This window comes from Diabrotica undecimpunctata, chromosome 2, assembly GCF_040954645.1.
Source record: "Diabrotica undecimpunctata isolate CICGRU chromosome 2, icDiaUnde3, whole genome shotgun sequence".
Taxonomy (NCBI): domain Eukaryota; kingdom Metazoa; phylum Arthropoda; class Insecta; order Coleoptera; family Chrysomelidae; genus Diabrotica; species Diabrotica undecimpunctata.
The window spans coordinates 174,009,596-174,026,821 of NC_092804.1; the positions used below are offsets into that span (position 1 = coordinate 174,009,596).

General features: G+C 35.0%; 2 protein-coding genes across 4 annotated transcripts in view; both read right to left on the reverse strand.

The window, feature by feature from the left end:
- Positions 1-17,226, reverse strand: part of Nca (neurocalcin homolog) — a 371,118-nt gene that overhangs the window by 57,220 nt on the left and 296,672 nt on the right. The gene's annotated exons all lie outside the window — the stretch shown is intronic.
- LOC140435242 (neuronal calcium sensor 2) overlaps positions 10,779-17,226 on the reverse strand; it is a 241,181-nt gene continuing 234,733 nt past the window's right edge. Inside the window, exon 5 of the mRNA XM_072524048.1 lies at positions 10,779-12,515. Within this exon, the coding sequence (XP_072380149.1) occupies positions 12,339-12,515 (177 nt within the window). The 3' untranslated portion in view covers positions 10,779-12,338. The remainder of the gene's footprint in view (positions 12,516-17,226) is intronic.

Here is a 17,226-nt window from a genome sequence, read left to right on the forward strand (position 1 = left end):
TTGAAAAGTGTCGCACGGATGTTTCGGCACGGCTGGAAGATTTTAGTAATATGAATCCAACATTATCATCTGTTATCGCTCAAAAAATTATAGTAATACCGTATAACAGGATATCTTAGAAGCCGCTAGAATGTAGTAGAGTAGTAGATATCAACACCGGATAAAGGAACGAAAGAGGCGTAAAAAAGTGCCTCACCAGTATCCCGGCTTAATGGGGGAAGTTTTTTAGTGACAGTAATCTTACAGTACGAGACAGTGTGATCGGCGCTCGACCAATATGCGTTTCGACTGCATCGATCCTCTTTAGTGACCCAAGACTCGTAATTGTGCTCCCTTCCCTGTATTTATTTAAGAACAAACCCTTTAACACATAACTACAGGCGGGTTTAAGTCCAAGTCCAAGCCTACTAGCTTGAAGATCGAAGTCGGCGTCCAAGAAGAATTCAACCTTAGCAAGTTGTCTTCCTAAAACCCACCGGTTAGAGGGTCCATTTCGGGCACACTTCCAAGACACTAGAGCAGCTTGCTGAGTCTATATATTCAAAACCAAAAGCTATCCTTACATCATGTCCTCAGCTTCAAGCCCCTCTCACATAGAGAAATATTCACTTATTTTCCTCTTTTCTACTCAAACCACCAATTTTCTCTTTATTTACCAATCCTTTCTCCATCACTCAGAGTACTAACTAGAAGAAAACCATCAGTCCACAGGAAGCAACATGGTCTGAGCCAGTACTATTTTCTTGTGGCAACATGACGCCTCACGCTGGAACTTTTAGTCTTGGGCCAATCAGAATGCTAGTTTCAGGAAGGGCGATGCAGTAGGTACGCTTATTGGTCGAACACCTTCGACAGCGGCACGGCACATGTGATGTCTTCTAGAGACTTTCTTCTACCGAGTAATAAACAACAGACATTATTTATTTCACAATTAATTGCTAAAGATATTCTTCCATGAAAATGATATAACATGTTGCTGTGTAATTTTTCCAATGTTATGGTAGGTATACTTCTATCACGGATCAATACTGACACAAAAAATTGTGGCAGACAGTAGCAATGGAATGGCTAATATCAGCAGAAAAAATGACAAAAAGATTAAGTACTTACCGCACTTTTTTCTTAAGAAACATTACATCTACTCCTATTTATCCGTTCCAATCCGTTCACTAGAATTGTCATCATTTCTCTGACATTTCCGACATGATTCTCTATTACTACTAAATGCTATAGGGGATCACATTTATTCTTATATTAATTGACTTTTTATTCTCTCTTTTTTTAAATAAGTTGATCTCACACTGGGATTTGATTGCCACATCATAGCAAAAACTATATAAACTAAGATGACCACTAAAGTCTAAATGATACAATTGTGCTCTTCGACTATAATATCGTTAGGTTAAAAATAATTTATCTACCACCTGTAGGATGTTCCCAATAAAATTATCTGACAAATTTTATTGTAATAATCAAAATTTCGTTAAAAAAAAGTTTAAAATAAATTTTTTTAAATAGCAATCATAAATTTTTTTAAGTATGTTATAGTAGACGCATGTTTATCGTTATCGAGGACGTCCTCCAACTTACGGGAGGCATACGTTTAGCAGTAGACTCAAAACGGCTAATGACGATGATGATGATGAGTACATGCATGTAGAGGTAAAAGCATACACAGGTGTTTTTTAGCTCACTAGTGGAAGAAGCAGTTTTATCTTATGCTATAAAAAATACTTTTGGGATGGTGATCTCAGTTGAGGCTCTAAGGAATCGACGCAGTTAAAGAGACAGGTATTTATCATTCATGCAGTGGATGGAGTTATGGAAGTCTTTCGTACGTTACGCAGGGTGGGGGATGACCAGAAATGGGCGATTATGTTGCCGCTTGACGTCCAGAATGCTTTCAATACCTTTAATATCAACATTGTGGAAAATAACACAATAGTGGCCATTCTCAATTATATTTTGAATTGAAAGAAAAGATGGCAAGGAAAGAAAAAAGGCGATGTGGTAGATCCTTAAGTTATAACCACTAAGGTTAATATAACCACTAAGACTTAACTTAGTGGTTATATTCTAATATATTTTTAAATTTACTGCAGCTTAGTAATACTTACTCTAAACATTTTGGGTATCCTAGAGGCATAAACACCCTCCTCCAAATATGGTTCTAATACCCTTATCAAATAATTTGCAGGTTGTTTATTAAGCCGGAATTGCTGTCTAAATTGAGCATCACTTAGTGAAAAAGGATTTTGAGTATCCCGTAACATTCTTCTTATCCTCCGTTGTGAGCGTAGGATATCTATCCTCTCTAATTCCTCCAAAACCAGCAAATGTCCGTAAAACGCAGCCATATTAATACTTTTTGCCTCAGTTTTCCTTGCAAGAATCAAAACACAACACCGCCTACCTAAACTGAACCTAAGTTCACTTCTCCCAGTCCAGCCAGTCATTTCAGATTAATTTCGACTCGAAATGAAATTTCAACCACTTTCTTGAAGTTGAAATTAATTTCGATAAATCGAAAATTAGTGACGTCGTTTGGTTAGTTCAGCTGAAATCCACAAGGCTCGCAAAGTCGCATTTCGACGTCGCCATATTAATTTCGACATGTTTTGAGTCGAAATCTCAATTAGAATCAGGGCCTTGTTCTCGACAAAGCTTGTCTAGTCGAAATCAATTTCTACACAACATTCCGATAGTAGAGGTCAAGTTGAGTTACAGAATACCGATTCGTACAATTCCGATCCGACTTGCTGACCTCTATTCGATTTGACTCATTTCTATTCGATTTGTAGTTACAGAATAGGGCTGAATGTCTCCGTGTTCTTCTTCTTATGATGCCATCTTCTAAATAAGGTTGCCGATCTCTTCTTTAAACGCTTCAATATATTTTACAACATGAAATATCCGTTTAACACTGAGGTTAGTCCAATCTTGGCTCTCTTCTTTCTTCCCAAGCCTTTTCTTCCCTTTACTCTTCCTAGCATGATGACGTGTATTTATCGTTTCGAAGTATGTGGCCCAGATACGATGTTTTTCTTACTTTAATTGTGTTCTTAAGCTTCCTGCCATGTCCTACCCATCTTAACGCTTCTTTGTTTAAGACTTTTGCAGTCCAAGGAATTTTAAGAATAAGCCTATATAGTCAGTCACATCTCGAATGCCTCCAATTTGCTTACGGATTGGGGTTTCAGAGTCCAAGCTCCTATCCCATATAGCAGTTGCGAGCATACATTACATTCGACGAATCTTACCTGGGGCCAGCTGAGCTCTTCAAAAAATCCAACACAGTTTCAAAATAGAGCCCTCGGAAAAAATGACATCTCAGGTTCTAATGGACCAAATTTGTTTAATTGATTGGTTAATTACAGTCCTTAATGTTGTTAATTAACGTAACAGTGATTTTTTAAAAAGGAGCTATCTTGGCTCCTTGTTTTTTTTTGAAAAACCTTGGAAATTCGTGGACAATAAGAAAGGGCGCATTTTTCAGAGTACAACTGCACGTAGATAATGTTCCAATCGAGCAAGTGAAAACATTCAAATACTTGGGAATGATGGTGAATGACCAATGGGATCCTCAACAAGAAATAAAATGCCGTACCGAACAAGCAAGACAAGCTTTTCTTAAATTTAAACCGCTACTTTGTAACCGCAATCTTTCCTTCAATCTCCGTTACAGAATGGTTAAGTGCTATGTATGGTCCATATTGTTATACGGCATGGAGACATGGACGTTGAAAATATCTTCCATTAACAAGTTGGAAGCCTTCGAAATGTGGACCTTGCGAAGAATGTTCCGCATACCATGGACAGATAGGGTGAGAAACGAGGAAGTCCTAAGAAGAGCAAATACTGAGAGAGAATTGCTCAGCTTGATCAAGGCACGAAAGATTGGATACCTGGGCCACATCCTGAGAGGGGAAAAATACGCAATCCCTCAACTAATTATCCAAGGAAAGATTGAGGGCAAGAGAGGAGTAGGTCTTATAGTCACTCTCTTATATCTCTTGTAGGTGTAAGAAAGGCAAACCACATTAATACAACAGACTCGTGGAAAACGTTACATTATGGTGGTTTAATACAACAGTAGCGTAAGCCACTTTTTAGTATCCATTATATGGGTGTGTAAATTCAGATATGTAACAAATTCTTTCTAAGAACATTTTAAGTTTCCGATGGACGTGTTACTGGAGTGCTGAAACATAAAAGTATTTAGCATGTTCCACCTGTTGATCAAAGAGGTCGACAAAGTTCTGTAAACAAAACACCCCACAATAAGATCCCAGGGGTAAAAGAATTCATTGGCCGGTTTCCAGTCTATGAATCTCATTATACGAGGCACAAAAGTGAGAATAGAAGATTTCTTTCTCCAGATCTGAGCCTCGGACGAATGTATTCTCTTTATAACGATGCTACACATGAACCTGTCTCATCTTTCATTTTTAGTAAAATTTTCAATGAATGTTTTAACCTACGTTTCCACGCACCCATCAGTGACTCTTGAAAAATATGTGATCTCTTTAATAACAAAATTAAATGTGCTGAAAATGAACAGCTAAAACAAGAATTGCAACGTGAACAAGAATTACACCAGAGAAAAGCAGGCAGTGCTAGACAGGTTTTAAAAGATGATACGACTCTGGCAAAATCATCAACTAACGTCACTGTAATAACCTTTGACTTGATGAAAACCCTACCTACCCCTGTGTTGAGTACTGGAATAATATATTACAAACGACAGCTGTGGACCTTTGGCTTTGGTCTTCACAACATGAGGGCAGATGATGCCTACATATTGGTTTGGAACGAGTCGGAAGCCTCCCGAGGATCTCAAGAAGTAGGATCTTGCTTGATGTATTTTTTTTTTAATTTTAAAAAGTAATCATGTACTCCGATTAGTGTGATGGACAAAACAGAAAGATAAAGTTGTCATTGATCTGCCAGTATGTGGTATCTAATCCGGAGTTTACGATTGAAGAAATGGATCATAAATTTTTGGTTACTGGACATTCATACCTACCCGGTGACCAAGATTTTGGTCTAATAGAAAAAAATTTAAAATTCTTTAAGGAAATATACGTACCATACAACTGGCTGGAAGTAATTAAAACGGCTCGGAAAAAACAACCATTCAAAGTAATACAACTGACTGCAAGTGATTTTTCTCTTCCAAATCACTAGAAAAAAATATAACTAATCGAAAAATTGCAGTGGGTAAAACCAAGGTGGAGTGGTTGAAAATTCAGTGGTTAAAATTCCATAAACTTCATCCATTTTCAATTTTTACAAATATTCAAATAATGAAGAAGTTCTCTTTGAAGAAGTCAGTGTGAAGAAAAGGCAGTCAGAAATTGTAATACAACTAGATGCTTTGGAAAAACCATCCATCGCCGAAAAAAGAACAACGACCTTCTTGAATTGTTACAGTTATCACACCAGTTCATCATACTTTGTATAGAAGCCTCAATAGTTCCAACAAAGTCCAGGATGAAGTGTTTTTTAATGAGATAGATGAAGAAATACCATAACTATCTACTATTTCCAGTGTTTCCTAATAAAGCTTGTACTCATATAGTGTAACCTATATGAACCTATATGATATATGCATAAGTGCCCACATTTTTTTTCTACTTATTAGTTTAATTAACACAAAAGTACACAACTAGTGTGGATTCTTAAGTTTTTTTTATAAATTAAAAACAAAACAATTAAAATATTAAAACAAAAAGAGAAATCAAACGATTTCTACCTAGCGAAACCGAATTCAAATTTTTACCACTGTGCTTTCTAAAACTTGCAAAGCAAACAGCTTGATAAATTACTCGGCAAGGGAATCTAAAATTGCATTCCACATGCCGTTCATCATGGTCAAAATTCCTAGTGAATTCATTTTCTGGTACTAAAGTAATAAAACGTAATGACGGTATTAGATTTTTGTTTTGATACAGGGCAGCGACAGCCGCTTATACGTATTTCGACCTCTTTAAGTCTCCTCAGAGCGGTATAGCCACCTCTGAACCAAAACAAAAATCTTTCCCGTCCTAGACAATAGTTATCAAAATAACTATATACGGAAGTAACTACGCCATCTAAAAACAAAAAGAGAAATCAAACGATCTAATACCATCATTATGTTTTATTACTTTAGTACCAGAAACTGAATTCACTAGGAATTTTGACCATGATGAACGGCATGTGGAATTGCAATTTTAGATTCCCTTGCCGAGTAATTTATCAAGCTGTTTGCTTTGCAAGTTTTCGAAAGCACAGTGGAACAATTTGAATTCGGTTTCGCTAGGTAGAAATCGTTTGATTTCTCTTTTTATTTTTAGATGACGTAGTTACGTTCGTATATAGTTATTTTCATAACTATTGTCTAGAACGGGAAAGATTTTTGTTTTGGTTCAGAGTAGTGGCTATACCGCTCTGAGGAGACCTAAAGAGGTCGAAATACGTATAAGCGGCTGTCGCTGCCCTGTATCAAAACAAAAATCTAATACCGTCATTATGAATTAAAATAATGTTTACAAAATAAATTAAATCAAAAATTAGTAAAAACAAATTTTAATTCCTCATTATCTCCTAAGTAAGCTGTCAATAATGCGGTTGTTTTAACGCATTCACATATGTCTGAGAATGTAGTGCCTACAATTTTGAAACTACAACACATATGCATGGCAACATAAACATTATAATGACCAGAACAATACACATGAAATATTTAGAAAGAAGTGTGTATCAGTAGACTCTCTTCGGGAAAGGAAACATCGTAAGATACATAAAAGCCAATAGATTAAGATGGGCAGGCCACGTGGTACGGAGTGATGACGACAGACTGATTAGCAATGTGTTTTGAAAAAGACCAGATCGTAGAAGATCGACAGGAAGGCCTAGAAAAAGGTGGAAAGACGCAGTCAGGGAAGACCTGGAGAAGATGGAAGTAAGGCCATGGGAAATAATAGCACAGGATCGGAATCAATGGAAGGCAATATTAAACGCGGCAAAAACTCATGAAGAGTTGTAAAAGCCAATGATGATGATGTGTATCAGTAGAGAAGATTAGTCAAACCTAAAGAAAAGCTATTATTGTAGTTCCCACAGTCGCGGAATAGCTTATAAATTGTAGTATATGATTGCGATATTATTAATCATTAAAAAATTAATTTTACATGAACAGTTGGAAAAACCTAGTAAAGTAATTATATTATTGAACATCAATACAGCGATTTAATCATTAGATGCATTTAATAATGGTTTTTACGGATTAAAAACAAATAAAAAAATTACTATTTTCATTGGGAACATCACCGACCGTAAACAATTAACAAACTAGTAATAGTAATGGTAAATGTGTATGTACAAATATAACTTATGTAAAATTTATAAATGCCTTGTAAGGAATATCATTCAAACACGTATCTAATAATAACGTATCTTAAGATAAAACTTAATAAAAACAACTTTAAGATGATTAAACATCATATTTTGTGCAAGTTTTACTGCTCTAATTAAAGAGTTTTATCGCCCATCCTGATAGGAGATAAAACGTATTTTATCACATTTAGTTATTTACTCTTTTGTTTAGTATAAAGAATTAAAATGGTTTATTACACATCTCAACTTCATGGCAGTCATTTTATTTTTAATAAATGAGAAGTGATTGCGCAGGGCAGGGAATTTTCCATTCGGTAAATAGATCAATATTTTGCGTTTTTAAAGCTCAAAATATCAATGCCATAATAGTGTAGATAATAATTACCCAGGGGAACAATTTGCACCACAATTTATATGGAGTTCTATCACTCTTGATCACTTGGTTACAATTACTTGGTTCCTCATTTTATTGACTTCCGATAAAATATTCGTGCAGTCACTCAAGAATAGGCCCAGTAATTCACCAAGGTAGATAGGACATACACCGGGTGGTGAATCATCAAACGGGTCATAGGAGACTCAATGGGAAATTCTAAACTATTGAATTCCTGCTCTCCTAATTACTTTACATCAAAAGTGATGAGAAAATATTTGTAGAGGACTGAAATCTGTATTGAAATCCAATGGAAATTGTTCTACAAATTAAATACATTCCAAATTTTGAATTTTCTAACGCAAGTTTAATTTGTTTTTGATACTTTTCCGTCAAATCTTTGTTTATTGTTTTAATATTTTGATTATTTAAAAATTCTATTGTTTTTTTATTATATTCTATTTTATCTATTGCAATAGTAGCGTTACCTTTGCCTGCTTTTGTAAATACCATCCTGTTTTCTATTGATTTATTTTTAATTGGAATGACTGTTTGATTCTTTTTGTAACAGGACTAATTAGTTTCACTACACACATCGGTAATCGATTTTGCAATGACACTTTTTTTCGATATTGTTGGCAGTTTTGTTTAACTCTTTGAAGCACACTGGTACATTTTTTATACCACTAAAAATTAGTCCCATATTGCACAACTGTCCATAAAACGTAACACCTAACAAAATAAATTTATCGTTCGGCACAGCGACGACTAAAATGTACCACTATACTGAACCGCCTAATAAACATTTTTTATACCAACTTTATATTTTGGAATATATACGGCAATCCAAAATATGTACCAACGTGCAGCTAATGTTTTTCCTTTGTAGGAATAAATGGCGTCCAGTAATAATAGGAGGGAGCCGTTACCTTTCAGGTTAGTAGTAGTAGATGATGATTCAGGTGAAGACGAGACGTTTGAACCACCGAGTGATGAGTTTGTACTAAATAATGACGATGTGTCTAGTGAGGAAGATGTGTTGAGTGATGAGGAGGTTCCTTTGTCGACGAATTTTGCGAAAGTTGTTAATCAAAAAAAGACAATTTCATGGTCTACACAGAATATTAAAAAAATACTACCAGTGAAAGATTATGTCAGGAATTATTACAAAAAGAAGACATCTTACAGTTTTTTCAATCTGTCTATATCTGATGATATTTTAGATAAAATTACTTTTCAAACCAACCTGTATGCGGAACAGGAATCTCAAAAAAATCGAAAGAAATATACTCCAACAACCGTGAAGTAAAAGTGTTTATTTGTCTAAATCTGCTAATGGGTATAAAACCACTGCCAAGTTATAGGGATTATTGGAGTGTAAATAAAGATCTTCATGAGGACTATATCTGTAAATTCACGCCTGTAATTGAATTTGGTTGGCTGCTAAGTCATATTCATCTAAATGACAACAACCTAATGCCAAAAGAGGAGAGAATGAATATGATAAGCTGTATACAGTCCGACCTTTCCTCAATGAAGTGAAGCATAATTTTCAAAAATACTACAAACCAACAGCTAATATAGCCATCGATGATTCTCTGATAAAGTACAAAGGTAGAAGTGTATTAAAACAGTATATGCCCAAAAAACCAATAAAAAGAGGCTACAAGATTTGGACACTCGCTGATAACAATCGCTTATATAATTTTGATGTTTATACAGGCAAAACAGACAACTATGTAGAACACTCTTTATGCGAAAAAGTAGTTCTAAGGTTGACAGAGAACTTGAAGCAAAAAAAACATGTTTCATTCTTTGATAATTTCTTTAATTCCTATGATTTAGAAATAAAACTAAAAGACCTCGGATTTTATTCATGTGGACCAGTTATGTCAAACAGAAAGCAATTGCCAAAATTACGTGAAGATAATCAACTAAAGCAGGGTCAGTATGATTATCTTGCAAGTAGTGATGGAATAACTTTCATTAAATGGAAAGATAGGAGGTCTGTTCATAATCTTTATAATTTTCACGATCTCACCCAGACAACTTCTCTACAAAGAAGGCAAAAAGATGGATCGAAAATGTCTGTTCCATTCCTACGGCTTTGGTTGATTATAATCTTAACATGAATTTTGTAGACAGGTTTTGACCAAATGAAGTCCTTATCCGACTTGGATAGAAAAAGCAAAAAATGTTGGATGAGAATTTTTTTCCGTTTTCTAAACTGTTCTGCTGTAAACGCTTTCATATTACATTAGATACGCGGTCTACACAAAATATCTCTAAAAAAATTTAGAAGAAGAGTAATAGATGGATTATTGGCGGAGAAATATGTGAAATTAACTGCAGATAATTCGGAAGGAAGTAGTGGGGTACCAATAAATAAACGACAAAGAAGGTTGCCTGAAGATTTACGTCTTCAGACCACCAGACTATACGGTCAACAAGAAGATGTGCCCGATGTAGTACTAAAGCACAGCAAATCCTTACTGAATGGACTCGTACCATTTGTAAGGTTCCTTTATGTCTCAGCAAAACAAAAGATTGTTTCCAACAATATCATCAAAAATTATAATTTTTTTTATCTAAAATAAAGATTTTTAAAACAATATTCATTATTTCTAAAACACAAAGAAAATACCGGTGCTGCACAATGGTATAACTGTTGTACCATCCTCTATATGTCACATTGACAAGTTTTTTAAATGAAATTTCATACGTTTTCCTTCATCCAACAGGAGGATCCTTCAAAGCGGCTAGCTAGAGGCAAATAGCTAGAGGTCCTTCTTGTTGTGTTTTACCCATTTGTCTAGGAGATTCATGTAAGTGCCCTTTTGTTTCATTTTTGTAGTTGCCCCAATCTAATCCCCCTGTTTCATTCACTTATCCACGACCCAGCTACTCCAAATAAACCCTGAGTGCCGTTCGCATAAGTTTCGATTTATTTTGCTTGCCCTATCTCCACCCCCAATAATTCCTGTCCCCATTTTCAACCCCCATAGCAATACCTCATGTGGTAGGCCAAATAGTTCGTTACAACATTCTACACCTAACCTTTTAAAAATAAAAGTTTTATGAATTTCCATCAAGTAACGGTCGAATCCATCGTCATCATCGTCAGTCTGCTTTTACAACCCAGCGTGGGTCCTAGCCTCCTCAAGAATTTCTCTCCAGTCGTCCCTATCCATCGCCTTTCTCTACCAAGCACGTATTCCCATATTTCTTACGTCTTCATTGATATTAGCAAGGAACCTTGTTCTGGGTCTTCCTCTTCTTCTCTGACCAATCTATCAAGGATCTATCAAGGAGCGTTTTTCTAGCTGGGTCATTTTGTTCCATCCGCATTACATGGCCTATTCATCTCAGACGTCCCATCTTAATAGGTTTTATACGATATCCATCGGTTATTAATAAATCATAAAATTAAAATATTTACAATTCATACATTCTTAATATCCAACTTTATTGTGACCTAACGCCACCCCTTCTTCTTCTTGCAGTACCGTCTCCTATCGGAGGTCGGCTACCATCACAGCAATCTTTACTTTGTTGACTGCAGCTCTGAACAACTGTATTGAACTGCACCCATACCACTCCCTTAAATTTCGCAACCAGGAAATCCTCCTACGTCCCACATTTCTCTTTCCCGAGATTTTTCCTTGGGTTATGAGTCTAAGCAGAGAGTACTTTTCTCCTCTCATTATGCGGCCCAGATATTCCAGTTTTTTCGTTTGTATGGTTTTTATGACTTCGCATTCCTTCCCCATCTTCAGCCACCCCTTATACACATTTTATTAACTTTTACAACTAATTCTGGAAAATGTATTATATTTTGCAAAATTTTGGAATGTATTTAATTTATAGAACAATTTTTATTGTTTTTCAATACAGATTTCAGTCCACATGAATTTTGATGTAAAATAATTACGAGAGCAGGAATTCAACAGTTTAGAATATCCGAGTGAGTTTCCTATGGGACGTTTGACAATTCATCACCCGATATATGATGCTGACTATTATCATTCCACAAAAAGGTATAGACAAAAATAAGATGTCTTAACATTTTTTTAAAAACATTTATACACATAATGCCGAGGCTTAAATTTGGTCAAAATGTTCCCCTGTATTAAAAACACTGTCGCTGGTATTAAATAACAATCACAAGCGACAGGGCTACGAGACTGAATTAATGGAACAAATTCCGTGTTATGCGCGAATCCATCCGAAATTTTCAGGATAGGCCTACCAATCCGTAATAAAAATATACGATTTTTTAAAAGCTGGGCAACAGAGCTAAGCTGGTTACACGAGAAAGATAGAGATACGGAACATAAAAATTAAACAATATACAGATCACTATCTCCTAAAATTCTCAAAACATTTTCATCGATGCATGTGATGTTTTTGTTTGTTTGTTATTTTTCACTGCTTAAACTCCCAAATTCACATGAAAATGCGCCGTGGTAAAAAAATCATCTGACATAAAAGTCTTTTTTTTTGTCAGGACACAAAAATATCAAAGGTTGTATGTGTGGACCTATAAGACGGTAGGAATTTTATTTTTTAGGTTGATTTAAACGCATTAGGGTGCGAGCATTTTCGACAATTCTTCATCTTGTAGACACCCTTTAAGGAATTCATCTTGTGTTAGTTGTCCGTCGTTGTTTTCGTCCATCTTGGCGAAAATGTTTTTGGCCCTTTCTTCGGCGGAGTCAGCTGGCCTGTTGGAGGAACATGCTCCCAACATGTCGTATATTGCCTGCAACAATAACAAAAGCTTAGTGATGTTATTTTATTAGAGCAATATTTCATTTTTCAGGAAACTAAATCTTAAAAGTTTTTTAACTTATCTAAATATTTTGCAATCTGTTTCAAGAATAAACAAACGGTATGACAATTAACTGTAAGATAACACATATGTACGGTGTAATCAATTTAGGTTGAAAATACAAATGTAAAAATTTGATTTTACTACAATTTGCTCCTTACATTACAAAACTTATTTATTTACAAAAATTTTAAAAGAACTATTTGAAGGGGTCAGCGCAAAAAGTAGCTAAGTCCATATTTTTCTAGAACTGGCTTAAATAGCGACATCTATATAAAATTATGTGTATTATAAGCTGGCGAAGTCAGATGTCTAATAAAAAATGTCTTACTGGGTAAAATGAAGACCCATGAAGACGTGAATCCAGAAGAAATAAATGACGAAAAGGAACCACATATTTTACAATCGGAAATAGAAACCGCAATAAAAAAATTAAAAACTGGAAAATCTCAACGAGAAGAAGGAATCACGGCGGAAGCCCTTAAAGAAATGGGAGCCATAGGAATTGAAGTAATTTTCTAACTGTGTAATGAAATCTGGAACACAGGACAATGGCCAGATGATTGGTGTAAGCTCACTTTCATACCCATTTATAAGAAAGGCTCAACAACTGACTGTAATCGCTGGCTGTAACGCTTACCTTTGCTATCGCTACCTATGCGTCAGAAACTTGGAACATTAAAAAGTTCCACTCACGACGTATAATGGCCTTTGAAATGTGAGTATATCGTAGAATGATGCGCATACCCTGGACAGCACATCGCACAAATGTCTCAATATTGACAGAACTCGACATCAATACTAGGCTTACCACAATCATCAACCAAAATGTATTGAGGTACTTTGGACACATTGCCAGACGAATGAAAGGCATGGAGAGGTTGGTGTTTGAAGGTAAGGTAGATGGTAAAAGAACCCGAAGAAGATCGCCACTCCGATGGTCAGACCAAATAAAATGCGCTACCGGTTACTCTCTGTCTGAGGCAGCATACCGCGCCCAGGAGAGTGAAGAATGGATAGCAACCATTCGTCAAATATGTACCATAGCGTCACCACATCCTTACGAAGGATAAAGGATAGAGGAGGAGGACTGGGTAAAATCCCATACCTTAAAATTTTAATCAATCATAATTTTAATGTAACAAGTTGCTAAGTGTCAAAAAGTTTATGGACTTGACACCTTGTTGCTACTGACACGAATTCGTAACCTACAAGTTTGTTGATGAAATAGATTCACGTGTAACTTTGATCTGTAAATTTTTTGGAATTATACGAAAGTATCGTAGAGAAAAATGTCTGATTTTGGTAAGAATATTTTAAATGTTATATTAAAAATAAATAAGAAGTTTAAATACATTAGAAATACAGTACTAAACAATAAGCATAGCTTAGTAAAAATAATGATTTTATGGTTATTTATTTAGTAAAGTACATTTTTTATTTTAGAATCAAGTAGTTACAGAGCAGATGTAATCTCGGGAAGTGAATATGATCCTCATGAAGGCACTTCTCGCAATAGTATACCTTCAATGATTAGTGATTCACGTAGCAGCAAGAATGAAGGAGACGTTGTAGAACCAGAAAATGTAACCTATAACTTTGTTCCTGTTGGAGGGAATTCCGAGAATTTGCATTCTATTTCAAAAAGAAACAAACGGCTTCGAAACCCAGAAAAATGGAAAAAAGAGCTTTAAAACAAAAAAATCGTTTTACAGAAAAGAATAAACGTCGTGAAATTGGCGTTTGTAGGTGTAAGTGTGCAACTAAGCTAAGTGATTTATAGCAAGCAAATATTTTTGAAGAGTACTGTAATCTACCTATCCATTCAGAATAAACAATTTAGTTACAAGTGTTAAGAGAAAGTTATAAAAAACCGATCACTTGTACGTAATAAAAAGCAAACAGGAAGTCGTACAGTCTTCTGTATGAAAGCGTCTTTATGTCAAAAAGCATTTTTAGCTATACACGGGATTTTTAAATCTAGGACAAAAAGGTTAGAACTGCAGCTCATCCAGCAGACAATAGATGCCATCATGCCACTAGGCCTAACAGAACACCACCAGAATCTCTTGAAAAGGTCAGAAAATTTATTGCTGAATTAACAGCTCGAGAATCGCACTATACAAGATCTGATAGCCGTAATAGAAAATACCTGGACCCTAATCTATCAATCACTAAACTACATGAAAATTTCAACACGCATTCTGATAATAAAGTCTCATATGGGATTTTGGCGAAGGTAGGAAAATATCTGTAAATATCTGGAAAATAATATGTCTTGGAAGATATCCAAGAAAGGATATATGCAACACCTGTACAAAATTCCTAGTTAGTATAAGGCAAGCTGAACTGGAATCTAATGAGGAAACCTTAAAAACACTTAAACGGAATAAGGAGATTCATCTTAGAAAAGCAGATATATTTGCTGAAGTTCAAAAATCAACTGATTCTTCTAAAATGAATATGTTTTGATTATGAAAAGAACCTGCCTTTACGTTGAGCTGGACGCAGACATGTAGAAAAAAGAATTCATTTGTTGTTGTATTCGCTCAACACAGTGTGAGATCAAGCGGAGATCTAGCTCCAGGTGACGGACTACTTAAAGTAAGAGATTATAAGCAATGGGTTATGCCATATGTCAAGACTTCCGTAACGGGTATTTCCAAATCAAGATTAGTCAAATTTGAAAGCGGTAAACCCATTCAAACCAGAGAGTAGTGTTGCCCAAAATCGGTCTTGGTCTTGCAGTCTTGGTCTTGTTCTTGCGTTTTTGCAAGACCAAGACCAAGACCGCCTAATTTTAGCAAGACCAAGACCAAGACTGACCGTGCAAGATTTAAGCAAGAACGAGACTAAGCCTGCGAGACTCTTGCGTCTTGCAGTTAGGACTGAGTGTGGTTTTAGCGAGTATAGTAGTTCGGGTATATGCTTAAAGACTCTATGAGACGCAAAAAAATATGTAATGAAAATTTGAAAAACTGGACTTATGCGCATTACAAACAATACCATAAACATACATACCGAATCAAAATATTCATTAAAAAAACACATTTGACACGTGCTCAGAGGTCATAATTACAATGTAAAAATAAAATACTTTGTACATTCTTTTCCAGCAGACGACTTCTTCGCTCTGAAATTAATTGTCCATATTTTGAGAATAGCCGCTCTCTAATCATAAAAATAATCTTGCATTGCGACGCCGACAGTAATATCGTATCGATATTTTTTTAAATATGTCACCCTAGCTAATAAAAAATATAATTGTTACGAACACCCACTTAATAATTCAATTTTTTTCCCATTATAATTTAGTCAGGAGGAATCTAAATAAACAAATCTTATCGGCCTAAGACTATAAATTGTTTCTGCTGAGTGTGCGATGTGATTATTCGGTTAAACAAAATTTGCTGAAAGAGCGTGGCTAATATTCAAAAGTAACGAGACAAATTAATAACAGGTAATGTCACCTACCCTGTAAACAAAATACCGAAGTATTTAGAATAACGAAGTAACGATATATAATTCTCGGTTTTATATTAGATACTTAAAGTATTGGATAGTAACGAACATAAAGTAACTATAATGGTAGTATATTCGTTACTTTTTCGACATAACTTAACTTCATTCCCAATTGAGCTTTCCTTTGAGTCTAATGTAATAATTTTTTTTCATCTAATCCTTGTTTTTCCCGGGGTGACAAGTTTACAATTTAACATGAGGGACAAAGATTCAAATAGTTCTAGTCGGAGTAGTGAGCGTTGAAGTTATAGATCTAAAAGACCTAAAAGCAAATTTGATGAGTTTTTCGAAATAATTCATGCATCCCAAATTACTTTGTGTAAATTGTGCCTACATAGAAAGGTTGAAATGAAAATGAACAACAGAAACACGTCAGGTTTAAGGAAGCATCTAATATCTTTCCACAAAAAGGAATTACAAATATTTCTTCCTGAAAAACCAAAATTCGGTGGAGATATCACAAGCTTTTTAATAACCGCTGGAAAAAGTGGACATGTAAAAAAATATACTTATTGCCTTATTACCTTTACATATATTATGTACCTACTAGTTTATTTTGGCAAATTAATGTATTTATTAAGTAGGTATCTCCTTAATTTAAAATAACTTCTTTTGATTATCATTGCTTTTTTAACTATTCTTTATTTTTTCAAGTTAGTTTTTTATATAAAAGTAGAGATAAGATTCTTAAAAACATTTATTTTGCTTTAATAAGTGGATTATAGTTTGTTATCTTATCACCTAAAAAATCTATGCCCTTGATACATGTATGTGGATTTTTTGCCCATCATGTCCATCAATCCCTTTCTAGTCAGATAATGTTCTTTAAAATACAGGCATGCTTATGTCATTAATTTGTTTTTTTTTGTGTTTTAACCATGTTTTAGCACATGTAAGCTTAGTAAATGCAAACGTTTATTAAAAAACAGATTGACTTCCGTGGGGCATGGTAGATAGCTGAGTTAGTTAGAGCATAGGCACCGATCGCTTAGATCGTGGCTTCAAACCCCACTCGATGTCAGTTGTTTAGACATTTATTAATTTGGTTGGTCTTTATTATGGCTATGTTAATTCAAGCTTAAAATGTACTTACTCTGTTACGTTGTTCCAAGATCTAAAG